General features: G+C 44.5%; 1 protein-coding gene across 2 annotated transcripts in view; it reads left to right on the top strand.

The window, feature by feature from the left end:
* Positions 1-24426, top strand: part of ephb6 (eph receptor B6) — a gene marked incomplete at its 5' end in the record, with an annotated part of 76526 nt that extends 52100 nt beyond the window's left edge. The window contains 14 exons of one of the 2 annotated variants that reach the window (XM_080768118.1): positions 3140-3295; positions 3923-4197; positions 8179-8260; positions 10840-10964; positions 14130-14292; positions 14831-14945; positions 15177-15232; positions 16336-16452; positions 17375-17622; positions 18445-18663; positions 18956-19105; positions 19639-19823; positions 21135-21293; positions 21723-24426. In XM_080768118.1, the coding sequence (XP_080624244.1) occupies positions 3140-3295; positions 3923-4197; positions 8179-8260; positions 10840-10964; positions 14130-14292; positions 14831-14945; positions 15177-15232; positions 16336-16452; positions 17375-17622; positions 18445-18663; positions 18956-19105; positions 19639-19823; positions 21135-21293; positions 21723-21828 (2156 nt within the window). In that variant the 3' untranslated portion in view covers positions 21829-24426. Of the gene's footprint in view, positions 1-3139; positions 3296-3922; positions 4198-8178; positions 8261-10839; positions 10965-14129; positions 14293-14830; positions 14946-15176; positions 15296-16335; positions 16453-17374; positions 17623-18444; positions 18664-18955; positions 19106-19638; positions 19824-21134; positions 21294-21722 lie in introns of both variants that reach the window. The other variant, XM_080768117.1, reaches the window with a different exon arrangement.
* Positions 24427-27394: the final 2968 nt, after the last annotated feature.

The following is a 27394-nucleotide window of genomic DNA, read 5'->3' as shown; positions in this document are numbered from 1 at the left end:
AAGTGGTGGACAGACAGACAGACAGACAGAGCCATCCTTACAGGCCTTCTGCTAGCGGGGCTAACAATAGTGCTAGTGATGTCCATATACAACTTATTGAACTAAAATGATACGCAACACTGGGCTGGCTACAAAAAAGGGGTTAAGGGTGAGTGTAGGTGTACTATATACAGTATATACTGTATACTCTTTCTATACGGGAGAATGTATTATTCTCCCGTATAGAAATGACATGTTCAGAGCGATGAGTTGTTGTTTCGTGTCAGGTTTTTCACATAAAAATGTAGAGCTCCTTCCCAGCCCACGGTCTTCTACTCTTCTTTACAAATACGTTTGAGGAAAGCATCTCCTGCTGTTATCAGGAATGTGACTCCGACTTTATTGTCAGTCTTGAGTTATGGTCGAGACCTTTTACAGGTTCTGTGGGACACATTCTACTGAAAGTAAGTTGTTGTAAAATGTAATTGGCAGAGGGAGTGCCACAATTTTTCATGTGAACTAAGTTTTTCATGTGTCTATGAGGTGACTTGAGTACTTCATTAGACACCCTGGAGTCGTTTTTATGTGCAATGGTTTATTAACTTTGTATTTGGGGTTTCTTCCTGGAGGCTGAACCCTTGACAGTCAAACCGGCCGATGAAATAAACAGTAATATAGTGACATCACACTATCAGCCCCTCCCCTAACCCCTCCCCCTTTATCATACAACTACAGCTGTGGGTGCGGCTTCAGTTCAGGTGGATCACCACCCATCACTACCCACCAGGCAAACCAGGTATACTTAATGAACTGTTGGGCGTGCCCACATAAAAACAACATTTTAACAAATACCGTACACTTATGAAAAAATGATACCTCCTTATCTAACAATAAGACCTGATGATCATGTTTTAGGGTGGAACAAAATCACGGCACTCCATATTTAATTGGCACAAAAACTAGAGCAAATTTTTAGTTATTCTATTTATAGTGACTCATAGGAATAGACTACGTGACAACCAGGAATAGTCTGGTGACCACCGGAGTGACGGGTGGCAGCCGGAATGTAGACGGCACCCGGGAGCAGTATGGGTTAGCGCCCCAGCCTGTGTCTTCCGTGAGGAAGAAGCCCAACAAACCCACGGTGAGGCCTTTAGGAGGGCCTTTCAAGCCTCAAGCGGAGCCTGCGGCACCAACATGGGAATGGTGGTGCCGCAGAGGCCGAACGGCAGAGTAGTTCAGGAGGAACGGATTGTGTGGCCCTGGTTTTTCCCTAATGGGACTGATCGAGGGTAGCTACTGGGACGTAAGTCGGGACTTGATCACTCCCGGCTGGGTCACCTGAGTGAGGGGTATGATGTTGGGAGACCCGAAACCCCGATGACCTTGGGATACATCACTGAGGATACGTCCCAGGTGAATCCATGCGATGTATTTTTTTAATGAATTTTTGCATTGTTTCATTGGTTGGTTACCAGTTTATTTTAAGAATGATCTTACTGATTACTTTTAAAGCTCAGGTGTGCTTTGTACCTATTCATATTTTTGAAACATATGTGCCATCCCTGAGATCCTGTTATGCTGCCTCTTTGGCTGTTCTTAAATCCAAATTAAGGAACAATGGTTATGGAGATTTTATCATGTGTTTTTTGTGGAAAAAAGGTAAAAACATATTTGGTTGTACAGTTGTACTAAAGCTGTAAATAAGCTATAAGAGACATTTTGGTTGTACCGTTTGTGGCAAAAGCTTGTAGCCTGAATATCTAAGAACCACAGAAAGGAAAACCCTTTACCTGTACAGTACCTTTTTGGGTAAAATCGCTCAAACTTTATTTATTTTTCTTGGAAAAAATGACATGATGGGAACATACACATTTTTACCTGTAAAACTGTGATGTGACTATCACAAACAAATCACTCAGCTCCATATATGGGCACAAAGGGGGGACACACGGACACACAGACAGACAGACATGATCTAAATGTCTGAACCATTCGGACAGCAATTTGTCTCCGTCTTGGAATAAGACCGGTAGTTTAAGAACAGGAGAACACACTGACACCAGCACATTTTAGGACAATTACTAATTCATAGTGTTTCTGAGCGAAGCTCATTTGTCTCCCCTGTGCCCGTCTCTCTGCACAGAGTGTCTCATTTGTCTCCCCATGTGCCTGTCTCTCTCTGCACAGAGTGTCTCATTTGTCTCCCCTGTGCCTGTCTCTCTGCACAGAGTGTCTCATTTGTCTCCCCTGTGCCTGTCTCTCTCTGCACAGAGTGTCTCATTTGTCTCCCCTGTGCCTGTCTCTCTCTGCACAGAGTGTCTCATTTGTCTCCCCTGTGCCTGTCTCTCTCTGCACACAGTGTCTCATTTGTCTCCCCTGTGCCTGTCTCTCTCTGCACAGAGTGTCTCATTTGTCTCCCCTGTGCCCGTCTCTCTCTGCACAGAGTGTCTCATTTGTCTCCCCTGTGCCTGTCTCTCTCTGCACAGAGTGTCTCATTTGTCTCCCCTGTGCCTGTCTCTCTCTGCACACAGTGTCTCATTTGTCTCCCCTGTGCCTGTCTCTCTCTGCACAGAGTGTCTCATTTGTCTCCACTGTGCCTGTCTCTGCACAGAGTGTCTCATTTGTCTCCCCTGTGCCTGTCTCTCTGCACAGAGTGTCTCATTTGTCTCCCCTGTGCCTGTCTCTCTCTGCACAGAGTGTCTCATTTGTCTCCCCCTTTGCCTGTCTCTCTGCACAGTGTCTCATTTGTCTCCCCTGTGCCTGTCTCTCTCTGCACAGAGTGTCTCATTTGTCTCCACTGTGCCTGTCTCTGCACAGAGTGTCTCATTTGTCTCCCCTGTGCCTGTCTCTCTGCACAGAGTGTCTCATTTGTCTCCCCTGTGCCTGTCTCTCTCTGCACAGAGTGTCTCATTTGTCTCCCCCTTTGCCTGTCTCTCTGCACAGAGTGTCTCATTTGTCTCCCCTGTGCCTGTCTCTCTCTGCACAGAGTGTCTCATTTGTCTCCCCTGTGCCTGTCTCTCTCTGCACAGAGTGTCTCATTTGTCTCCCCTGTGCCTGTCTCTCTCTGCACAGAGTGTCTCATTTGTCTCCCCCTTTGCCTGTCTCTCTGCACAGAGTGTCTCATTTGTCTCCCCTGTGCCTGTCTCTCTCTGCACAGAGTGTCCGGCGGGCTACTTCAAGCCGACGTCGGGCTCGGCGCCCTGCTCCGTCTGTCCCGCCAACAGCCGCACCGGCCAAGAGGGAGCAGATGTGTGCGAGTGCCGGAGTGGCTTCTACCGCGCTGCCAAAGACGCAAACACATCCTCCTGCACAAGTGAGTTTGGAACGCCGGGAGACACGACTTTGGCCGGAGAACATTGTCCAGCCCAGGCCACTCCGGTTCCGTCTGGGCAGGAGTGGTCTGTCCGAAGCCAAAATGTGGTCGGGAGAAACGTGATGTAGTGGACGCAACGTCTCTTTTTCCTCCCTTTGATTGAAAGGTCTTCTACCTCCCAGTGTAGTGATGTAACCCTCATGCCTTCAAGATTTTAGCACATGCTTCTTCTGCGGCGCTGAGTATCCACGACATATAATATGCATGTGTAAACATGCTTTCCCTTTCTGCTGTACATCTCTCTCTCGTATCATTTTTTGTGATGTTGATCTTTTATCTCCCCCTATGTCACATGCCAACACGCCTTTGCCCTTCTCTCTCTCTCTCTCTCTCTCGCTCTCTCTCTCTGTCTCTCGCTCTGTGTCTCTTGTCTCTCTCACACACATACACACACACTCTCTCTGTCTCTCTCTCTCCCTTCTTCTACAAATGCATCTCTTCTTCCCCTTGTTTCTATGTTCCTTCATCTCTCTCTCTCTCTCCCCATCCATCTCTTCTTCAACCTTGTTTCTATGTTCCTTCATATGCCTCTCTCCCTCTCTCTGGATCTCTCTCTCTCTCTCCCAGGTCCTCCATCTGCACCCGTCACTCTGTCCTGGGAGTACGAGAGCGGAGACGGCGGGGGCGTGTCCCTGCGATGGCGCCCCCCGGTGGACATGGGCGGCCGCGACGAGGTGTGGTACTCGGTGGTGTGTCGCACCTGCCCCTCGGCCACCTCCAGCAACCCGGCGGCGTGCTCGTGGTGCGGGGAGTCCGTCACCTACAGCCCGGCGCAGACCAACCTCAGACACACCCGGGTCACCCTCAACAACCTGCTGACCAGGGTCACCTACCTCATACAGGTAGGGTCACCCTCAACAACCTGCCGACCAGGGTCACCTACCTCATACAGGTAGGGTCACCCTCAACAACCTGCCGACCAGGGTCACCTACCTCATACAGGTAGGGTCACCCTCCACAACCTGCCGACCAGGGTCACCTACCTCATACAGGTAGGGTCACCCTCAACAACCTGCTGACCAGGGTCACATACCTCATACAGGTAGGGTCACCCTCAACAACCTGCTGACCAGGGTCACCTACCTCATACAGGTAGGGTCACCCTCAACAACCTGCCGACCAGGGTCACCTACCTCATACAGGTAGGGTCACCCTCAACAACCTGCCGACCAGGGTCACCTACCTCATACAGGTAGGGTCACCCTCCACAACCTGCCGACCAGGGTCACCTACCTCATACAGGTAGGGTCACCCTCCACAACCTGCTGACCAGGGTCACCTACCTCATACAGGTGCGCCAAGCCCTATACCAGTGTTGTTTTTGTTGACTAAAACTAAGACGACATCTTTTTTTCATTTAGTTTTCACTGACGAAAACTAAATGGAAACTAAATGAAAACTAAGCTATGGTGACTAAAACTAAGACTAAATCATATTGACAATTTCGTCAACAGCTAAAGACTAGACTAAAATGTTAGGAAGGGACTAGTGGACAAGAGATCCAGTATAAGTCATTTTACGGCTATTTTCAGCAAGTGTAAAATCAGCCATTACGACGGCATCAAGGCCCTCCAAAATGTAATCGACTAAATAAACGGGCATGCCTGACAAAGAACTCCATATTCATAGGTTGGTGAACCAACAGCAGGTCGGCATCAGTTTCATGTTCCGCCCCTCTATGCCCAGAAAGGCATAGAACGCTCTTTCAGGCTAGCATGCGGGATTGCGGGTGGACAGGCCAATGTACCTTTGACAGAACAGATGTGGTCAAAAGTGCAGCAGGTGATGATATAGTTCATTATGTACAGACAGTCAGACACGTCGTGTGACAGATAGCCTCATGGCCTGGCTGTGTAAACTGTCCCACAGTCACAGTTTGCGCAGCATTTTTGACGACTGTGAAGTGTGAACAGATTGTGGCCTGGGTGGTTAGTGTCCTTAATAGAAAGTAATACTTTTTTTTGTTGCCTTGGCTGTGCACCACCTGGCACATCATGTCCTGGGAGGGAGGGAGGGTGCCTCACCTCCGCCGAACGATGCACTGGGCCGTCCGAAACCACCCTCTGTCGCGCTGCCTCCGTGATGGAGGGCTAAACGGGGGCAGCTCCCATAGCAGGTGGCGAGGCAGCTCCTCCAGCTGCTGTTGTGTAGAGAACATCCTGAGGATGCAGGACGCCGAGTTTCGTCAGCCGGCCCCAAGGCTATACTGCAGATGTTGTTGGGATTTTTCACCGTACATGTGTGACGTGATGCGTGTGTGGCGGCTGTGGCCCACAAGAATCAGCTTTATATTGTCACATCACAGTTTTACGGGTAAAAGGAAAAAGTGGTCGAAATTCGTTTTTTTGTTCGTATAGTTCCCATCGGGTCATTTTTCCAAGACAAATTACACTCGTGTGAACTGAGTGGTGCAACTCCCCCCCCCCCACCACCTCTCCCTCTCTCTCTCTCTCTCTCTCTCTCTCTCTCATTAGCAGGCAACAGTGCAGCACTATCCCTCTCTCTGTTTCTGGCACAACAGTGCCCCTACTGGTACTCATAGTCATATACTGGTGCTCATTAACCAACACATAGGTGGGTGAACCAACACGGGAACACGGACATTGCTGTTCCTTGGAGAGGTTGCACCACTCAAAAACGTAGAAAGGGAAGAATAGAGGGGGAAGAGATTAAGTCAGGAAAAGAAAGAAAGTTTGAGCGCTTTTAAGTTTTACCACAAAAAGTACAGGTAAAGGGTTTTCTTCTGTGTGGAAATGTATTAAGCTTTTTGATACAAACTGTACAGCTGAAGAAGGGTCTCTTAGCTTTTTCATGAACATAGCTGCCGCTTTGTACTGTACAGTATAAAGGCCTGGGATATATACTGTGTATGTATGTGTACAGTCTGTACTCTGTACACCAAGGAACTTGAAGCAGTGACCGCAGACATGTCTGACTATGATGATAGAGTTCTACAGCATGTTCTAAAACCGAGACGCTAGTTCCCTCTGCAAATTAATTCTTTTTTATCATGGTTTTCCATTCATGCAGAAATGACTGCTATTAAATATCTCAGCCATGAATTCTTTAACCAATATATGCTTTTCTTAAGAATAATAATTGCCTGTGTGAAGATTGTCTTGTTGAACAAAACGTGGTAAAGGGCATTATGCTTTTCCTTATTTTACCTCATACAGTGTATATGTGACAGTGTGACAGTGTCAGACGCTCATAGTAAATGTGCTGAAAGTTGCAAATAATTAGATGATAGTAAGTAATCCCCGTGAGAACAAAGCTCAGACTGCTCAGAATCCTAGGTTTCAAAGCATTTTTTCTTACTTTCTTTGAGTGAGTGAATCATGCAAAACTACTCTAGCGGAGTCCCAGAATGAAAATAGAATAGCTGGAAATGAGCATAATCCTGCATGTCCCATTTAATAGAAGTCTTGAGTTTGATACTGAGCTTATTTTCTTCATTTAGCCGGAACCCCATGCTACATTTCCATTGGAATACTAAAGTGGCCTACAGACGTCATCCCTGTAGCTCTCTGCTGACCCAAAGTGTGTTGTCATTCTGTTGCCAAAACAAAGCCCATCAAGTCAGACCTGTTTCAGCTTGATGTGGAAATGAATAGGTGTGTTAAAACCCTGTGCGATTCAAATAGCCTGGCTAATAAGCCAGACCCAATCAGCCGTTGCCTGCCGACGGATTACCACGACAGTGTGATATTAGTCTGGCTTATTAGCCAGGCTACGATTCAAAGGCATTGGTAATATTTACTAATATAGTTTCCTCCCGTGTTAGTTTTGTTCTGAGGCGAGATATGCATCCTAAAGTGACGTACTTTGACAAGAACGAAAAGATGTTGCCCTCCATGAGGCGGTTTAGAGTCCCTAAGTATAAGAACAACAGACTAAAGAACTCTTTTGTGCATCAGTCTGTCCTGCTTTTAAACCAAAATCGATAAACCAGAGGATATGTTCTCGTTCTTGTCTGTTTCTGTGTTTTGTGTCCTGTAATGTCTATCATTTTGTAATATTGTGTATGTCTTGTCTGTATCTTGAACGGTGACGTCATGGACGCAAGACAAATTTCAGTGCAAGCTGACAATAAAGTTGTATCGTATTGTATCGTACCTCAAGTCACAGGACACAGGCTTTATTTTCAGTCACAATAGTAATCGACTTCTGATAATATAGACTATATTTTTGGAACTAAGTAATCAACAATCTCTATGCTAGAGGTGAGTGGATAAACACTTCCTGGAATCATAGTGAAGGGAGGTCGTCCTGCATGCTCTATTAATCTATACGTGGCATGTAAGATGCAGGTACACAGTGACATGCATTATTCACTGTGACATACATTGGCTAAATCGTTGCTTATACCTTATTGATGATGGATACAGTAGGTACAGTACAGTCTGCACACTGTACTTACTACACAGGGAAATCCTACAGTATGAGTCCTTAACACAGAGTGCAAAAAATTGACCCAGGGTGTATACGATATAATTTGCTGCTTCGCCATTTATTCTACATGCATTACACGTTAAAGAAAATGTTACAGATCTGTTGATATGTTTAAATAGCAGATCTACAAGCTTGTAGGTCTGCTACAAAATCTCAAAATCAAAATCTCAAAATTCAAAATCTTTGAATATGTATTCTTTCAGAGCGAACGTTTTTCTTATTACAACGTCAGGCCTAAATGGGTTAAAAGAAAAACATTTACGTACTGCTTACATGATCTAATCGAACATATGACATTGCTTGCACATGTTGTGAAGTCACTGGCTGAATGTGTGCTATGAATGTGATTATGTGAATGTGTCGTTTGGCAGATCCAAGCCGTCAACGAAGTATCGGCTCTGAGTCCCTTCCCACCTCGATACGACAGCATCAACTTCACCACAAGCCAGTCAGGTAAAGATAAATAAAGATGAATTGTGATGATCAGTTTATCACATGTACTTTACTGTGTGTGTGTGTGTGTGTGTGTGTGTGCTTGCGTGTGTGTGCTTGCGTGTGTGTGCTTGCGTGTGTGTGTGTGTGTGTGTGTGTGTGTGTGTGTGTGTGTGTGTGTGTGTGTGTGTGTGTGTGTGTGTGTGTGTGTGTGTGTGTGTGTGTGTGCGCGCTTGCGGTGTGCGTGCATGCGTGATTTATCTTCCTTTCATTAAACCATCCGGGGAGACTTGTCTCTACATCTACAGTATATTTCCTGCTCTCTCTCCCCCTCTCTCTCCCCCCTCTCTCGCCCTCCTTTTCTCTCCGAGGAAGAATGATTAAAAGTCAGTGCTCAGCTTCAGTCGGCAATGTTCAAAAACCACAACCCAAGCCAGAGAAGAGATCTCAGCGCAGTCATTGACGCAGACGTGAATTTCAGCAGCCATATTTAGACAATTACAAAGTCAGCCTACTTTCACCTTAGGAATATACTAAGGATTAAAGGACTCATGTCTCAGCAGGATTTGGAAGAACTTGTCCATGCATTTATCTTCAGTAGACTTGGCTATGTAACGCCGGTGTCTTTGCAGATCTCTCCCTTAAGTAATCTGTCAGACAGCTGCCTTCGATTCAGAAGGCTGCAGTGCTAGTGCTCATGTCCTCACTAAGAAAGAAGCTGGAAGAAAGTGGATCTTATCACTCTCCGTTCTCACATCTTGACACTGGCGTTTCCCAGGGGGTCAAATCATTTACTTCAAAGTAGTACTGACAGTACGTTTAGTATGAAACACTGAAGGATTTAAGACCAAACTACATTTCTGATCATAAAACATCCAGAGTCAGCTTTCTAAACCCAGAGTCAAAGCTAAACGTGGAGGGGCATGAGTATTTTCTTAGTGTTTTTTTATGCACCAAATGAATGGAACAAACTCCCAGAAACATGCAGGTCTGCTACAACTCTCAGCTTTCTTGTAGACTTTTCTGTTTAACAATGCCTTTTACTAGGGTTTGTGATCTGTCTGTCTGTCTGTCTGTCTGTCTGTCTGTCTGTCTCCACACCCCAACCTCTCTCTCTCTCTCTCTCTCTCTCTCTCCTCTCTTTTCCTCCCTGTATCTCCCTTTCCTTTTCTCTCTCGTCCCGTCTATTTCTCTGCTCCATCTTTTCGTCTCCTGCTTTCTGGACTCAGGTGGCCCGAGGTCACGATATCCTGTCACTTCACATTATGTTCTTCACTACAGAGAGAACTAACGAGAGAGAGAGAGAGAGAGAGAGAGAGAGAGAGAGAGAGAGAGCAGGAAAGAGGAGAACAGACAAGGAGAAAGACCAGCACCGTAAACGAAGATAAGACATTGACGCAGCTATACAGAAACAAAGCATAATGTGCTGGTTTCATGAAAAATGAAAAGCATCAGAAATTCCATTCACTTTAAAAAGAAAGAAAGTGATTTTAGTGCGCGCGTGTGTGCGTGCATGTGTGTGTGTGTGTGTGTGTGTGTGTGTGTGTGTGTGTGTGTGTGTGTGTGTGTGTGTGTGTGCGCGTGTGTGCGTGTGTCCTCCAGGGATTATGTGGCTATTGGTAAAATTACTGGAATGCTGGAATGCTCCCCTGATCTGGGCTAGAAGGAGCCAAATGGCAACCACAGAAACTAAATACAGCCCCATAGACTGCTTTGTAGTCCGTGGTCTCCATCACTGTGAGACAGATCCATCTCCTACCGCTTTGGCAATGCTGCCCTCTTCTGGTTAATGCAGCTCTGTGAGGTTTGCCCCTGGACACTGACGTAGGGTCAGCCTTTGAGCAAAAACATTTGACCCAGAAGTATAAATAAGCAGTTGCTTGTGCTGCTGTCCACTTACAAAAGGGAATTAAAATAGTGCAAGAGAGATCCAAACAAAGTGGTTCATGAGGATTGTTGAGTGATGACATAATGACATTGTTGAGTGACACAGACATGAGGATATTTTTGGCATCACTTGTCAGGAACAACGTTTCTTATCAGGAGCAGTTGGAGGGCCAGTGCCTGCTTTTCTCATGGCAAATTCATTCTCCCTCTTTCTCACTAGCTCAGTGGCCTTGTGGTTAGTGACCGCCCTGAGATTGAGAGGCCGGGGGTTCAATCCCTGACCGTAGGCCAAGTAATACCAAAGACTACTTTTTTTTTTTTACCCAATGCCTCCCGGCTTAGCACTCAAGGGCTGGATTATGGGGTTAAGTCTTTGCGACATTGGGGACATTATCATCTACATGTATGGGGACTCGTTTCCAGCTCTATAAGTAAGCTACATCTACTGGAAAAGTAGATGTGTACCTCCGTGTACATTCAATTGTTTTGTTTGATGTGTGTTTTATGTTTGTTGATGTTGATGTATTTGTATGTTGTTACACGGGGGGGGGGGGGGGGGGCTACAGTTAGTACTAATCATAAAAAAACGTCTGTGCGACATAGAGTACTAGCATCGTGTCCTGAGGGAGAACTTGTACATCACAAGGAGGAAACAGAAGATGGCTCGGGAGTTAACTTACACAACGTGTGTACTTTTTCCGTCTCCCCTTTAGTTCCCTCTACTGTTCCCATGATGCACCAGTTGAAACGCGCCCCAGACTCCATCACGCTGTCCTGGCCGCAGCCCGACAGACCCAACGGCGACATCCTGGAGTACCAGCTCCGATACTACGACAAGGTACACGCTCAACGCTCGCCTCAGCTCCCGTCATTCAGGAAAAAATAAATATTGTGACTTTAACCCATTTAGACCTGAATACTATATTACCGGTACCTGAATACAAGATATTACGGTCGGTGGTTCTCAAACCTTTTAATGTCAAGGAAGCAGGACCCCCAAATTAATATGTGCAGACCCCACCCCCCTCTGAAAATACTTTGGGCCAAGATGTGTGTGGTGAAAATGTTTCAAAGCAGTCTTCACATTACTTCTGTTTAAAAAAAAACAATAGCATATCTACAAGCTCACAACGTGTGAGCTCGCTTTCACGTTGGTTGTCATTATACTGTAGGTTAAATGAAACGACAATGTTTGAAAAGATTTTTTTTTAACGGTTGCGGTCCCAGTTGCAGTCCCAGGCCTAAATGGGTGAAAAGGAACACTCCACCAACCTTATCTCATTCAGTACCAATAGTCACGATAAGACCCTTTCTCTAGAGCCTGAAATTTTAACTGCCGAACAGGGCTGACTTCGGTCGTTGGGAGGCAATTGGGCCAGCTGTGTGTGATTTGGAGAGTAGGCGGTTAGGGCCAGCTGTGCGGTGCATTGAATAGGAATGTTTTTTTATTGATTGGCTCCCTATCAAACGGGCGATGCCCTGGGCGACCACCCAATTCACTAAATCTGGCCCTGCTGCTGCCAATGACATCATCAGTGGGGATTTCAAGATAATGGAAACTACAGCTTTTGTGTTTCTGGAACATTAGCACATTAAAATATAATTTGTAACAATAAAAAGTAAGACGTTTGAAATCTAGTTTAAAGTCCAAGACAATTAAGTTATCGATACATTTCCATACAGTTTAAATTTCCACCTCTGAGACACGGTAACTATAGACAGAAATGGCACTGTCATATGCAGCATTAGTGAGGAACCAATGTAAAAAAAAAAGAGGCACTTTTGCACCAATTTTCATTTCACGGAATCCCATTTTGATTTGCATGATACAGATTTGTATCTCTGGGACTCCAATCTACCGGTACATAAATAAACGTAACTTAATTAACCCTGAGAGTGTACAAATGAAACAAGATTATGTGGACCATATTTAATTACCATTTGTACAGTCAGAGTTACAGACCTGTACGGGTCCATTTGGAGCCAGAATGCTGAAAGACAGTGATCTGCATGATAATAGATCACAGTAGATAAAAGATAATGCATGCATGGGTTTAATTAATAGAAATTGGTAAATAGTGTAATGGAAATATTATTGATATCATGGCAAAAAAAGCAACATGTCTCTTCTTTCAGTGACAGTGTTTTCATCATCAGCATCGGATTGTTTTCAGCCGAAGACTGACCTACATAGAAACAATGGGACATTTACTGTACACTAACCTGCACAATGCCAGCCTGACAGACACTGTACACACACACACACACACACACACACACACACACACACACACACACACACACACACACACACACACACACACACACACACACACACACACACACACACACACACACACACACACACACACACACACACACACACACACACACACACACACACACACACACACACACACACACACACACACACACACACACACACCTGTATGTGTTGTATTTACTAGTGAACTTTTACTTGTAATTCTCTTGACCACCAATGCTAAGAATGCTGTCAGACAGAGGCTAGGTTTGAAGCGTGCCTATCCAGTTTCTTTGTGCTAAGAATGCTATAGCATGTTGTTTAGACAGAGGTTTGATGTGTGCCTATTTCTTTGTAGCGCTTAATTGTTTTTTCTTTGCACTCTGCTTGCTCTGATTTCACTGTTGTCAGTGGTGGAAAAAGTACTCCGTAGTTTTACTTAAGCAAAAGTATAAAATATACTGCAATGTAGAACTACTCCATTGCAAGTCTGGAATTCAAAATATACTTGACAATACAAAAGTATTGGCATAAAAATGTAAAATGTACTTAAAGTATCAAAAATAAAAGTACTCATTATGCAGATCTCATTACAAATGTATAAACATCTTATGCAAATAGCAGATCTACATGGGACACATTGTGAGCTTGTAGATCGTCTATTTACAAACGGCCAAAATGTGTATAGAGTTGGTTAATGTGTGTTAATGTTTTGTAATAATAAACAAAATCTACAAAATAACTGAGAGACAGCGAGATCAAGTTGAAATTAGTAACTAAGGTTTTCACATAACTGTAGTGGAGCAAAAGAGTACAATATTTGCCTCTGTAGGGGAGTAGAAGCAAGTAAGGAGTAAGTTAGAAGTACTGAAAATTGGAAATACTCCAGTAAAGTAAAAGCACCTCAAAATTGTACTAAAGTTAATGTACTTAGTTACTTTCCAGCACTGACGGTAAGTCTCTGGATAACAGGATAAGAGCCTCTGCCAGATGGATTGTAAATGTGTTTCCCTCTGCAGGGCTCAGATGAAGACATTGCAGTGAGTTTACAGTGTGTTTCCCTCTGCAGGGCTCAGATGAAGACAGTGCAGTGAGTTTACAGTGTGTTTCCCTCTGCAGGGCTCAGATGAAGACAGTGCAGTGAGTGTCTACAGTGTGTTTCCCTCTGCAGGGCTCAGATGAAGACAGTGCAGTGAGTTTACAGTGTGTTTCCCTCTGCAGGGCTCAGATGAAGACAGTGCAGTGAGTTTACAGTGTGTTTCCCTCTGCAGGGCTCAGATGAAGACAGTGCAGTGAGTTTACAGTGTGTTTCCCTCTGCAGGGCTCAGATGAAGACAGTGCAGTGAGTGTCTACAGTGTGTTTCCCTCTGCAGGGCTCAGATGAAGACAGTGCAGTGAGTGTCTACAGTGTGTTTCCCTCTGCAGGGCTCAGATGAAGATAGTGCAGTGAGTTTACAGTGTGTTTCCCTCTGCAGGGCTCAGATGAAGACAGTGCAGTGAGTGTCTACAGTGTGTTTCCCTCTGCAGGGCTCAGATGAAGACAGTGCAGTGAGTTTACAGTGTGTTTCCCTCTGTAGGGCTCAGATGAAGACAGTGCAGTGAGTTTACAGTGTGTTTCCCTCTGCAGGGCTCAGATGAAGACAGTGCAGTGAGTGTCTACAGTGAGTTTACAGTGTGTTTCCCTCTGCAGGGCTCAGATGAAGACAGTGCAGTGAGTTTACAGTGTGTTTCCCTCTGCAGGGCTCAGATGAAGACAGTGCAGTGAGTGTCTACAGTGAGACCAACACTGTGACGGTGAACTCCCTCCTCCCCGGGTCCATCTACGCCTTCCAGATCAGGGCCCGCAACGAGAGGGGCTACGGCCCCTACAGCACCACCGTCTACTTCACCACCCTCATCCCAGGTACAGTACCAGGGACGTGCACACAGACATCAAAGGGGGCTTCAGCCCCTGCCCTTTTACCCGTCTGTAAAAAAGAAACTGCCCTTTGCCAGACCACGAATTTACTATGGTGGAAGAAATGCAAATGCCACTCATTTCCATGCCATACCATACCGGAAGGCAGCATTCAGGAGAATAGCCTTGGAACGCACCATTTTGCGTTGCACAAATTTGTTTCGAAATCCATGTCGTATACACCGCATCTCCAGTAGATAAAGTGTGCTGGGTTGCGCCCGAAAATAGCTGATCTACAAGCTCTCTACACGTCGCAGCGCGACACGTTGTGAGCTTGTAGATCTGCTATTTTCGGTCAAAAGTGCCCTATTACGAGATTTCAGCCCCTGCCTCTCTGAGACTCTGCACGTCCCTGCCAGGTACACCCCTACAGTAACATTGTACTTCACTACTCTCATCCCAGGTACCCAGACACACCCCTACAATAACACTGTGTACTTCACTACTCTATCCATACTGTATGTTGTGTTTTTTTGTGCCACAGAAGAACATACACAGCAGATTCAGAATCGGCTCCCGCTGTTAATTGGCTCAGTGATGGGAGGAGCAGCCTTCCTATTGGTCGTGGCAGCGATCATTGTGGTGGTAGTGTTCCGCAGGTGAGTGCAATCATCTCATTATCATTAAACATGCCCTGCCCAAGTTCAAAGCACAACACAAAAGGGGCTCCCTCGTAAAAGAGATCTTGTAAGGATTTTACCTAAATAAAATGTCAAATATATATTTTTTCTTCTCTCTTTAATGGACAGAACATATAAGACACATTTGATGTATTTTGTGAGTGCGGTGTTTATAGTCACACTCTATTTCCTGGTCCTTCCTTGTGGCAGTAAAAGGAGGGAGAGTCCGTACAGCGACCGGCTCCAGAGGTACATCAGTAACAGAGGTGAGACAGTGACTGACCATAGGAGAAGAAGAACAACATCCCTTTATTGTCTATTAACACAGGGTAATTCAACTTTGACCTTTTTTGCGTATCCCTCCGAGACACATGTGCGTGCACGCACAAGCACACGCGTTGCACGTGTGCACACACACCCACCCACTGCACTCACTATTAGAGTATAGACTATACTATGCATTGATTAGGTCAGAGAGGTCAGAGCACATGGTTCAGCCTCCTCGACCCGTTTTGGGGGTTCAGTGTCTTGCTCAAGGGCAGTGCACTGTGGCTGCTGATGGGTAACATAGATCACTCCAGTCGCCAGTTTACAGCTGGAATACACCAATACGGCGTCGGGGGGAATCGAGCCAGCAACCCTACTTCTGGACCGACCATGTCACCAGACAACCTCACCAGAATGAGATTATGCACCATCTGAATGGAGCAAGCACCAGCACTGCTTCAGTCGTCAGATTGTATGCCTCTATTCTTAGATTTAGTTGCTGTCGGGCAGAAACCTGGTATCTCCATAATATTTCAACTGGTCTTTTTTTTCCGTAAATTATTAATGCCCTACTTCAGAGCGTCACACAAAAGTAGTGAACCTAGCCGATCTACAAGCTCACAACGTGCCACAATGTGCAATGGCGATGTGATGCGTTGTGAACTATAATAAAAAATAGAAACAGCCTTTGACAATGACATACAAGGTTTTCGCCCGACAGGCTGCGACGACTTCCAACAGGAAACTAACAATACAGAGTGCATGGTTCAATACTAATCGCGGGCACACGCTTGTCTCCTATAGTGTTTATGGCATGCCTTTAAATTGAATAGCATCTCTCTGGCCTACAGTATAGAGCTGAATGGGAGTAGCCATCCAGGCCTGCTGTGTTCACCGTCCCCCAGGGTGAGGTCTAGTATAGAGCGAAGAACAGTTAAGATCAAGTCAATGCCGTCGCAGATGAACACTCCTATTCAGTGGAGCTCACTCACGTTATCCACAGCTGAACGACTTAGGGCTTCCATAAGCGAAGCCATGCGTTCTCCGCCTGCAGCGTGTTATTTGCTCATGGGATGATGTCGTGCATGTGTTTGCCGTGCAGGAGGGGTGAAGTATTACGTGGACCCGTCCACCTACGAGGACCCCAGCGAGGCCGTCAAGGAGTTTGCCCGTGAGATCGACCCCACTCACCTCAAAATTGAGGAGGTGATTGGTGCAGGTATGGATCCCGTATTATGTTTTATGTACAGTGTTTATTAAAATCACACCCGTGTGAACTGAGTGGTGCAACTCCCCTCTCCCCCTGACTCTCTCTTTCTCTCTCTCATTAGCAGGCAACAATGCAGCACTATCACTCTCTCTCTTTTTCTGGCACAACAGCGCCACTTTTTCCCCTACTGGTACTCTAAACATAGTAACATAGTCACATAGTCATGGACATTGCTGTTCCTTGGAGTGCTTGCACCACTCAAAAATATAAAAACATTTCAGTATTTTCTGAGTTATAGTGCTTGGTTCTCAAAGTGGGGCCTGGGGACCCCCAGGGGTCGAGGGGGTCCTCAGCTGATTGATAGTTAGGAGCCAAATGGATCCTTAGTGGTCTGTATCTCTGAGAGTGTATAATTGTAAAGCTTGTTTGTAGCAAAGCAGTTTGTAGCAAAGCTTTTAAATAAGCTATGAACCACACAGAACTTACTGTACGAAAACCCTTTACCAAATGCACCATTACGGGTGGTTCCATTTGCTCTCAGTTACGGGGGTCCTTATAATGTACCAAACTTGGGCTCCTTGAAATGAAAATGTATTGGCCTGCTGAAATCGGCCTATCGGGGGCAGCAGCATTCCCACGGCCATGCAATTCCTGGAAATATTAGCTATATATATTAGCTATATGTTTGGAATGAATTAAATGTTTTGAAAATAATTTGGATAGACATAGTTTTTGGCTCTTGATTTCTATAGGGCTGGAAAAGGTGTAAAATACATTGTAAAAGGTTTGAAAATTCATTGTTAAAAATGTGTGGGAACGCTGGGGCAGGCACACTGACTTGAGGCGAGCACGCTGACCTCCATTGAATTGAAGTGCTCTGTCTCAGTTCACCGGTTCAGGGCCCTAACATCCTCCTCTCTCTCCACCGCAGCCCAGTTTGGGGAGGTGTCCAGGGGCCGCTATCGTCCCATGGGACGGCGGGAGGTGCTGGTGGCGGTCAAGACCCTGCGCTGGGGGGCCACGGACAGGGAGAAAGGCGTGTTCCTCAGCGAGGCGGGGGTCCTGGGGCAGTTCGACCACCCCAACGTGCTGAAGCTGGAGGGGGTGTGCACGCGGAGCCCCCCGGAGAGAATCATCACAGAGTTCATGGAGAATGGACCCCTGGACGCCTTCCTCAGGGTAAGACTAGGATTATATGTGGTGAGAATAACTCTGCAGCTGTTCTCTCCTGGAGTATAGTACATTAAGAGGAACTGGGATTTTCAGTCAAGCGAACTGTGAAAAGCGATCCTCATCGAACTGTACAGTTAATTCCCATTCCCTATCTTTTATTGGTACAGTCGATATGGCTGTAGTCGCTGAGAAGCAGGTTAGTTAGTAATCTTACCTTATCGTTTATTTGCTTTTATTATTTTATAAGAAAAGCAATCAGTGTGCTAGCCTGGTAATTATATTTTATTACACAAAAGCACATACGTAGGTCTACTGTATTAACGTCTTTACTGTGTTATTGTAAGCTAGGAATGTTAATGCTTTTTTTTTTTATCATTGAACAAAGAGTGCTCTTGATTAGAGTTCAAGCACTCTCACAAAAAGGCCAAGGAAATTAAAAGGATATCGTTAAATTAAAAAGCCAACAAGGACTAGAACCGGATTCAACGTGCGTGGGTCTTCCTTAGGGCATGGCAGTCGGTGTCTTTGGTGGATTTTGTGTTTTTTTTAGCTACAGTATGCTTTAACTATGATCTAGACATAAAAGTCCTTTTAACGACACCCTTGGCTGCACACCAGAAATCACAATAAATGACTCCCTCTAGGTACTGTTGCTATTTATCTCAAGTTCTTTCATGTGAGGCAGGTTCTCAAACCTTCCCGTGCCAAGGACTACAAGCTCACAACATTGCAAACTTATAAACTTTGCAAACCTGTGCCATAACTCAAACTCATTCTAAATGAGTTACTTCACTCCTATTCTTTGCCTGCTTCCCTCTCCATCACCAGGAGAACGAGGACCAGTTCAGTGTTCTCCAGTTGGTGGGCATGTTGAGGGGTGTGGGCGCGGGCATGCGCTACCTGTCCGAGAGGAACTTTGTCCACCGGGACCTAGCAGCACGGAATGTTCTGGTCAATTCCAACCTGGTGTGTAAAGTGTCCGACTTCGGCCTGTCGCGCCTCATGAGGGGCCTAGATCACAATATGCCCACCTACACTGCCTCACTGGTGAGTACCAGGAAATAAGATATGACATATAATTCAGGGTTCGATTTTTAAAAGGAAACGTGGGGGGGGGGGGGGGGGGGGGGTGACGTCTGTCAATGTCCCCATGTGTTCACTTTGTTTGGAGTTCTTCTCCACTTTTGCATTGTCCATTCATTGTTGATGGTTTATTTAAAGTGTCTCCTATATTTGAATATACTTTGTGAATGTTTATTTTGAGCACGTAGGTTTTTGTGTCAGGTTTGGGTGAGTAAAGTCTCCCATCATTCCTTGCTCTGTGCTCTGTGTTCCGCAGGGCAGTAAGATTCCTGTGAGGTGGACGGCACCAGAGGCCTTCCAGCATCGCAAGTTCAGCTCGGCTAGCGATGCCTGGAGCTTCGGCGTGCTTATGTGGGAAGTGATGTCATATGGAGAGCGTCCTTACTGGGATATGAGCAACCAGGAAGTGAGTACGAGGCGTCCTTAATTGATACAGCTAACTAAGATCAAGTTACTATGTATTTAGCAACAACCAATCTGAAAATATTTTGTGTCAGGGAATCAGGGATCCCAATACAAGATTTTTAAACAGCAGATCTATAAGCTTGTAGATCTATCGAAGCTTATCTCCCTGTTGTACTATCAAACTGTATGTAATCAATCATTCAATCTAGGGTTGCAAGTATAGAGGGTATGCGCATGGCATCATCATCATACCCGGAAGTTATGCGAGAATGCCTACTTTCTGGCCTTGATAGCCCATACATACAAACAGAAAAGTCCTATTTGATTGCATTAAATGACTTTAAACAACATTAAATCCACTTTGCCACTCGATTTGCCATTCACTTTATGCATGCGCATATACCCTCTATTGGGTTATTTTCTTAGGGATTATTCTATTGTTTAATAATGGATTAAATCGATTAGTTTGATTATTTGTTACAACCCTAAATATAAATGAATCAATCTATCAATCAATCAATCAACCTCCTCCAGGTGATGAAAGCCGTTGCAGATCAATACCGGCTCCCGGCTCCACATAATTGCCCTCCAGCCCTCCATAACCTGATGCTGCAGTGCTGGCAGACCGAGAGAGCGGACCGGCTGGGGTTCGATTCCCTCCTTTCCTCCCTGGACCGCCTCATCAGGCACCCGGCCTCCCTCAAGGCAGAGCAGAGCCGGTGAGATGGGAATTAAAGCCTTTATATTGACAGGACTGGTGGGCCGTGGATTTGGTCCAGCACAAGGCAATGGAAAAGCTATCTATGAGACAAATCAAGCAGTCATTGGAAAACATATTCTGCTAAAGGAGTGGTTCATGTACCATTAGATCCCAGTCCATCACACCAGACTACTGTACTTCACTATGTAGTTAAGTGTAGTGAAACCTTAAAACTAGGGATGTCCCCATCCGATCCCGATACCTCAATGTCTGTGTTAGCCGATACCGATACTGAACAGAACACAGATACTGTACCAGTGTTGTGATCTCGTGTTGTATTCATAGGCTATATATCTTCTCGTGTTGTGTTTATGGCAGACTCCTCACTCAAATGTGCACTTGCCGTTTGGGCAACTCCAAAGCAAACTCCACATGTCCCAACATTTCATTTACCTGCCATAGTATCATGAACCCCTTACCCCTGTGTCGGATCTGTGGTTGGACTGGCATATTCGCCGATACCGATATGACCCGATATGACAAATAAGGGCCGATCCGATACTTTTCCCGATACAGTATCGGGACATCTCTATACTTAAAACCACTCAAGCCCTATAGTGTCCCTATTCTGGGTACAACTCTGCATTGCAACACAATGCAGAGTCTAGCTTGTAGATCAGTTGTTTTTTTTGTGTAGAGGGAAAAAAGGTGGGGGCCTACTGCAGGGCCTACTGACTCCGGTCAGTGTGTTTTTTAACTACTGCTCTTCTACTGACAAACATATTATGTAATCTTGACTTAGATTATGTCATATATTTCTGACCACACTGTAACTGTTGCTCCCTGTGAGGCAAATTGTTAAACTGTCAAACAAATTCAGTGTCCTACGCATGTTCTCTACTGGTCTGAGCACTTTCTAGAATTATTTCGTGGACAGACTTAGATTAAATACCATGCTGTGATTCTTCATTACCATTTCCCCAAAATAGCCAATCTGCATGCTCACAACGTGTTGCATAATAGTGACCTTGTTGATTCGCCAATTTCTGGGCTTGATTTGATATGAGAAAAGGCTGATTACGGAGTGTCAATTACTGTACGAGTTGCTGCAGCTGCACAGTATCTCTAGATCTTCTCCCTACGGTGTGTCAGCACCAGTGCTTGGCAGTTGGCACCATGCCACACTAGTGACAGCTAGAACCACTCACTTCTTTAACCACTGGGTGATGTTTCTCATTCACTCTAAACCACTGATTACTCCAACCTGTTGACTTGCAGTATAGTCAACACCCGTGTTTTTCTGACCTTGAACCTGCTGCCGTTCCAACAGGAGCTGCTCCCAGCCACTACTGAGCCCCACCCCCACGGACCTGTCGTCCGTGGCAACAGTCAGCGATTGGCTGACGGCACTGAGGCTGGACAGATATAAGGATGCGTTTGAGCGGGCGCACCTGGACACGTTGGACAGAGTCAGCATGGTCACCATGGCGTGAGTATATACTAGTATACGCCAACGCATGTGTCACGACGGGTCATGTCATCTGGGATAAACGTGGGAGAAAAAATTAAAATAAACTATGTTTAACTCATCTCAGTTTCCAAGTTAGTTAAATAACAGTTGGGAGACCGAGAGTTGAGCTGGGCTGGATTTGATCAATTATTCATTGTCAGATAGCTTAGATCCTCCAAATGACTAGGTTTCTAGGAATGTGCTCTTAACAAACACAGATGGAACAGTAGATACCGTAGATAAGCCCCATGCACAACACCCACCACCAAATACAGCAATACAATACACAAATCTATTGAATGACCAGTATTTGCCAAAACAAACACACATTAAAGTGTAACATTTAAAAGATATATTTATTTCCTTTGTGGTCCTAAATCCCCTCCTGTCTTATATCCCTTTTATCAGAGATATCCAGAATCTGGGAGTGAACCTCCTTGGCCACCAGAGAAAGATTTTCAACGCTGCACAACAGCTCAGAGCCCACCTGAACCAGGGCCAGGTGGAGGTGTGAAATCCCCCCCCAACACCCCCCGGCACTAACATTCACAGACAGCTGCAATGGATTTGAACGGGTTTCACTCTTTTCTCTGGCTGCTGTGTCTACTTTTGCTAATATTTGTTTCATTTTGATACGCACGAAGGCCAAAAAAAAAACTAAAAACAAAGAACCATCATTGTATCTCGTTGTGGCAAACGTTAAGAAAAGGTGAAGAAAACGTCCAACTTTCTACGGACGACTGCGTGAGAGGAAGGATGAACATTGCACGATGAAGAGAGTATAGAAGAGAGACGATATGCACTACGGCAGCTGTATAGTCCACGGTGCAGGACGGGAGTTGCCGCAGACAAGGAGAGGAGAACCTGAACTATAAAACGTCTTCAGTGATTTAACGATATTTCACTTCATTGTTGCCGTTTGCCTACGGCTAATCTTCACCTAAGTCTGATCCTACCTCTGTCCTCCTCACTTCCACACAAATTAAAGCTTCGGCGCACGGCCGTGTTGTACGGAAACCGAAACCGGAAACCATTTTCGTCAAAGGGTCTCATGCGTCGAAGAAATAATTTAACCGTCACTCCTCTCGTCTGTCTCACTGCTGTCTGTCACTTCCACGCCATTCCCAGTATCACCATTCACGAATGACACCGTGAAAAAGGAAAAGCCACAGGGCTCTCCCAACCCTCTCACAAAGAATTGCGCAGAGACAATCAAAGTACTTTCTTTTCTTTTTGCTAATGTTGTAATATTGTTCTACAGTACAGTGTCCAGGCTGGATCAGCCACGAGTCCAAAATGTGTTGTATGGGAACGTTCTACAAAAGATACCAATGAATTAGGAAATAAAACAATGAGCAAAGTAAATACAAGATTGGTAGTAGGGGTTAATTCATGGCTTCCATGTGGATCTCGGACCAGGCATGGTGATGACGACATATTGCTGTGATGTCATATTGACTTCCAAATATGGAGTTATTTGCCTCTCCATTGACTTCCGTGTATGCCTATACAATTTTAAGTTTTAAAAAGTTTAATATTTCTAAAAGTATATAAAACATGTGAAAAGTGCTCAGGGATTTACATCCTTGGCCTACTTGCACTAGAAATGAGGCACTGATCGGTCCAGGTGGTTTGTGAGAGTAGCCGTGGACGAACAAGCAAACACACACACAGACAGACTCTCTTCTACATGCTCGCCACCCCATAAGAACCACTGCATTAAAAAAATAAAAAAACATAATTTAGATTTAGATTCCATATGCGCTTAAAAGTTATTGTAGATACACCTTCCAAGGCAAGATATCAGACATGGCCTATTTTTATATGTTGTATTTATTTATTTATTTTAATGGCCTAATAAAACAAGAAAGCTCAAATCTTGACAGTGGAATCATCATGTTAAAAGTGTTTCATTATTTTCTGAAAATGGAACATTTCGGTAACTAAATGAGTATTCACTGCATTGAAATGTTTGTTTCTTGACATTCTCAAAAGACGGTAGTAAAACCAGTGTTATTTTAACCTACTAGTGTGCATACAGTACCAGTTGTTCAGTGTACAGTGGCACTCACACAGGGCCTACATACTGTTCATCTCTACTAGAAACACAACATCACTCTCTCTATGACCCCACGGTTCCATCTGGAATTCATGTATAACTTGCATCTGGTTCATGTCTACATGTGGATTTTTTCTGGATTACATTCATGCCTGGAGTTTGGGAGTTTTATGCCTGGGCTTGGGTCTATCTAAATATCTATCTGAATACTTGTAAGCCAACCACCTGCACAGTAAAACAAATATCAGTGCTAATTCGTGTATAACCCTGAGCTCAGTGCACAAATGTAACCAAATGGACCTGTAATGTTAATTTGTGTACATTTGTGCATTCTGAGTTAAATTAACACTCAGGATAACTATTTGACGCATGTTAATTAACTACAAGAACCCTAGCGTCCGTATTCTCCCTAACATTTGGGGAAAATAGCTTGAAGATCGGCTATTTTTGAGGCTATATCCAGCTTTTAGTGTATGTTCACAAACTTTGTCCTACACAAACATTAAATTCCCATTGGCAATGAATGGAAAAGTTTACATCAGAGCAAATAGTGCGTCTATTTTACGTCATGATGACGTACGATGATAAAAGCACCCCTCACTTCACACGGGTGTGATTTTTTTTTACAAAGACATTCAGTGTAGACGCAAAAAAAGGAGCATATACCAATTATAGAGCCCTGGTCAGCCCCAGTCAACTAGGGTTTCAATTAGTTATGGCCAACTGTAAAGGGAGTGCATATGTATATTTCACAGCTCTTTTTGTGTGGTTGAGAGTGATGTCATGATTGTGAATGTGAGAGAAGGGTTAAAATAAGTGGACAGTAGCTGCTCTCTCCTCCATTACAAGGAAGGGGATACAGTAAGTGCTGGTCACTGTTTTTGCTAAATGTGTGCTGTGCTTTATGTATTAAACTGTGTGAATGTGTGCTGTACATAATGGTGTGCGTGTGTGTGTGCGCGTGAATTTTGAGGGCCAGTGTGAAGCCATGCACATGAGTAGTTGTGTTTGTATGTATGATTGTTCACCACTATTCCACTATTGTGCAAATTTGTAAAATAAATAATATGACTTTATTTAAATCCTTGCATTCGCTTGTTATTTTCTATGATGTTTTAAACATCACTATTTCACTAGCCATGGCCATAAAAATAATACAAAACAAGAACTGTACTCTGTCGAGTGCCTACTTGCTTGTTGCACACTAGTAGGCCATAAATGGCCTACTACTGCGCAAGCAGAGCGCGCAAGTACTGTTGACCGCTACAAACTGTCAAATCTCAGCTTCTCTGTGAAGGAACGTTTGAAATGTTGAATTATTAGGTTTAGCTATTTGCTACCTACCTACGTTATGCATGTAAAAAATAAGTATTATGAAGTATGGTACAAGTTTCCATCTATAAAAGAAATACAGTTCGATTTAGAATTATTCTGGAAAAATAAATCATTGATATCCGATGAAAATAAAAAGTATATAAACTTTTTACAGTATAATTATTTAATTATTTATTTTAAATTGTCAATTGCTTTAAATTTACTTAATCTTGGACTATAGCGATATTAATACTAAATGCCTCTGTGTATATGTATATGTAATTTGTAAGTTGATTAGCGGTATACTGTGGTTACTTTGCGCCACTTTTGATGCGTATGCACCGTCCCAGCAAATGACGTAATGACTATTTGTGCCTGATACGGCAGTGGCCTGATACGGCCTTTAATCCTCCCGACACTAAAACATATCGTCATTACGTCACCATCGAAAACCAATTACACTGGCATTGGGTCCTTTAATCCACATCTTTATTACGTCATCATTGAGAGCTAGTTATACCAGTTATACCCTGACGCTGACGTCATATGCTGGGACGGTGCATACGCATCGAATATCGTCCTGGGCGAAACTAGTACTTGCGCGCTCTGCTTGCGCAAGTAGTAACGGAGTGAACGATCAATTTGGGGATCCTTAACATGAAGGGGCGGGCACACAGGTCACAGACAATAGGAACTCGAGTGAAGTTTGGTGGTCTTGGTTTCTATTGTTTGTCTTGGCTTTTAACTTGATTGTGGCGACACCTTTGACCTTTTCTATTTCAAATACATACTGTAGGGGTATCATTTCTTACTTGGCCTAGTGGGAATATGTGTGCAAAAAGAGCAAAAACAATCAGTCTACGGCCTTGCGGACACTTTGTAGATCCTCAGGAAGACTATAAATAAATAAACTAGAAAGGTGCAATTCTGGGAAATTGTAAGTGTGGTTGCAGTGTGACGCAAGCTGCGAGGAATCCACTGGGAAAGTCTAGGATAGTCCTGTTCTTGATCAATTCCGTCTTGCCATTTATATTGTGATATCAGAACAGGGACAGACTTAGTGTTACAGAAAAGGTTACACAAAACCTCTATTGAACTCAATAAACAAAAAAGGTAAAAAAAAACGAAAAGAAAAAAACAGGTTTACTTTAGCTGGCATAATAGTTCTCGCACTTAGAACAATAGCGTGTTTCCTACAGCAACTATTCTGCAGGGTAATTAAGGTGCATGCCCTACTTTCAAGAGAGAATGCTGACAAAATGCCTAAAATGTCAAATGAATAGTAAAAGGACATGCAGTAGCCTGCATAAATACACCTCGATTTGAATAGGACTAGAAATTGGAACAGGAATAGCACAATAGAGAAGTAGCACATCAGCCATTCAAGCAGCAGGACAATAGGTTCTCCTTGCTATTCTGGAACAGGGACGTGCACGCATAGACATCAAAGGGGGCTTTCTGGTGGAAGAAATGCAAATGCCACTCCTTTCCATGCCATACCGGAAGGCAGCATTCAGGAGAAGAGCTTTTGAAATCCACGTGGTACACCGTATCTTCCACTAGCTAAAGAGTACTGGGTTGCGCCCCGAAAATAGCTGATCTACAAGCTCTCAGCTTCTGAGCTTGTAGATCTGCTATTTTTGTCCAAAAGTGCCCTCTTACGGGATTTTAGCCCATGCTCTCTGCACGTCCCTGTTCCTGTTCTGAAATCACCTTGAAAATGTGAAAGAGCAGCCTTGGCGGCCCGTGACTGTCTGATGGTGTGATCAGCAGGTTTGTGTGGAATCGTGGCTGAGGATCTGTCGAGTTCAGCAGATAACAGAGAGAACAGACACCGCTCTCCCACATCCCCCGTTCCTCCCATGAGTCCCTTCACTGATTCATTATCGGATAAGATGTGGACAGAGAGACAGACTGATAAAAAGGCCCCGCTACACACAACCTCTCTACTGCACCGTTCTGTCTGCCCAGGCCTGGCTGCCACTGTAGCTGCAATTAGTTTGAACAACAGATTCTAACCACATGAACCCTTATTCTGGGGTGCATTGCGTTGTGTTAAATCATGAGTGTGTATAGATCAGCTATTTTTGGTGAAGAGACTTGGGGGCGTACAAAGTTTGTGGGGGCGCTGGAACTTCCATCGCCCGCCACAAACATCTCTGTATGTAAGATCCGTGACATCGCTGTGACAGGCCAATGACAGCCCTGTCATTCAGTGCTGTGCGAGTGGCCTGATTGATGTGACAGGGCCTTTTTTTTATGTTCCGTTTATTCATTTTTTGTTTTAACAAATATAGAAGTAAATTGAGAAATACAAAGTGACAGGGCCTTAAAAGTCTCCCTCTACCTACGGGTGGCGACTGGTGACTGAGTGATGTTTCAGCTGAGTCGCATTCACGCAGAACAAGATGACACCAGCCAGTGTCCCTTGGCAAGTTTTGAAGTTTAATACCCACCTAGTGAATACAGTATTGGACAGATGACGTGACAACAGAATGAATAGAACGTGCATCTCATATCATTGTGCACAAACGTCAGTCTATCGGATGAAGTAGTTGATGGTCATTGGTCATCAATTATGCTTACATGCAAATAGGACATAAATCATAATACTTCAGTCAGACATAGATTTAACCAATACTTATTATAGAATGAGAATACAAGTGTGCATATGATATTTATCTATGGCGTTCGGCTCTGCACGATT

Source organism: Protomyctophum bolini (assembly GCF_963924005.1).
Source record: "Protomyctophum bolini genome assembly, chromosome: 7".
In the NCBI taxonomy this organism is placed as follows: Eukaryota; Metazoa; Chordata; class Actinopteri; order Myctophiformes; family Myctophidae; genus Protomyctophum; species Protomyctophum bolini.
This window is presented reverse-complemented; position numbering and strand designations above follow the sequence as displayed.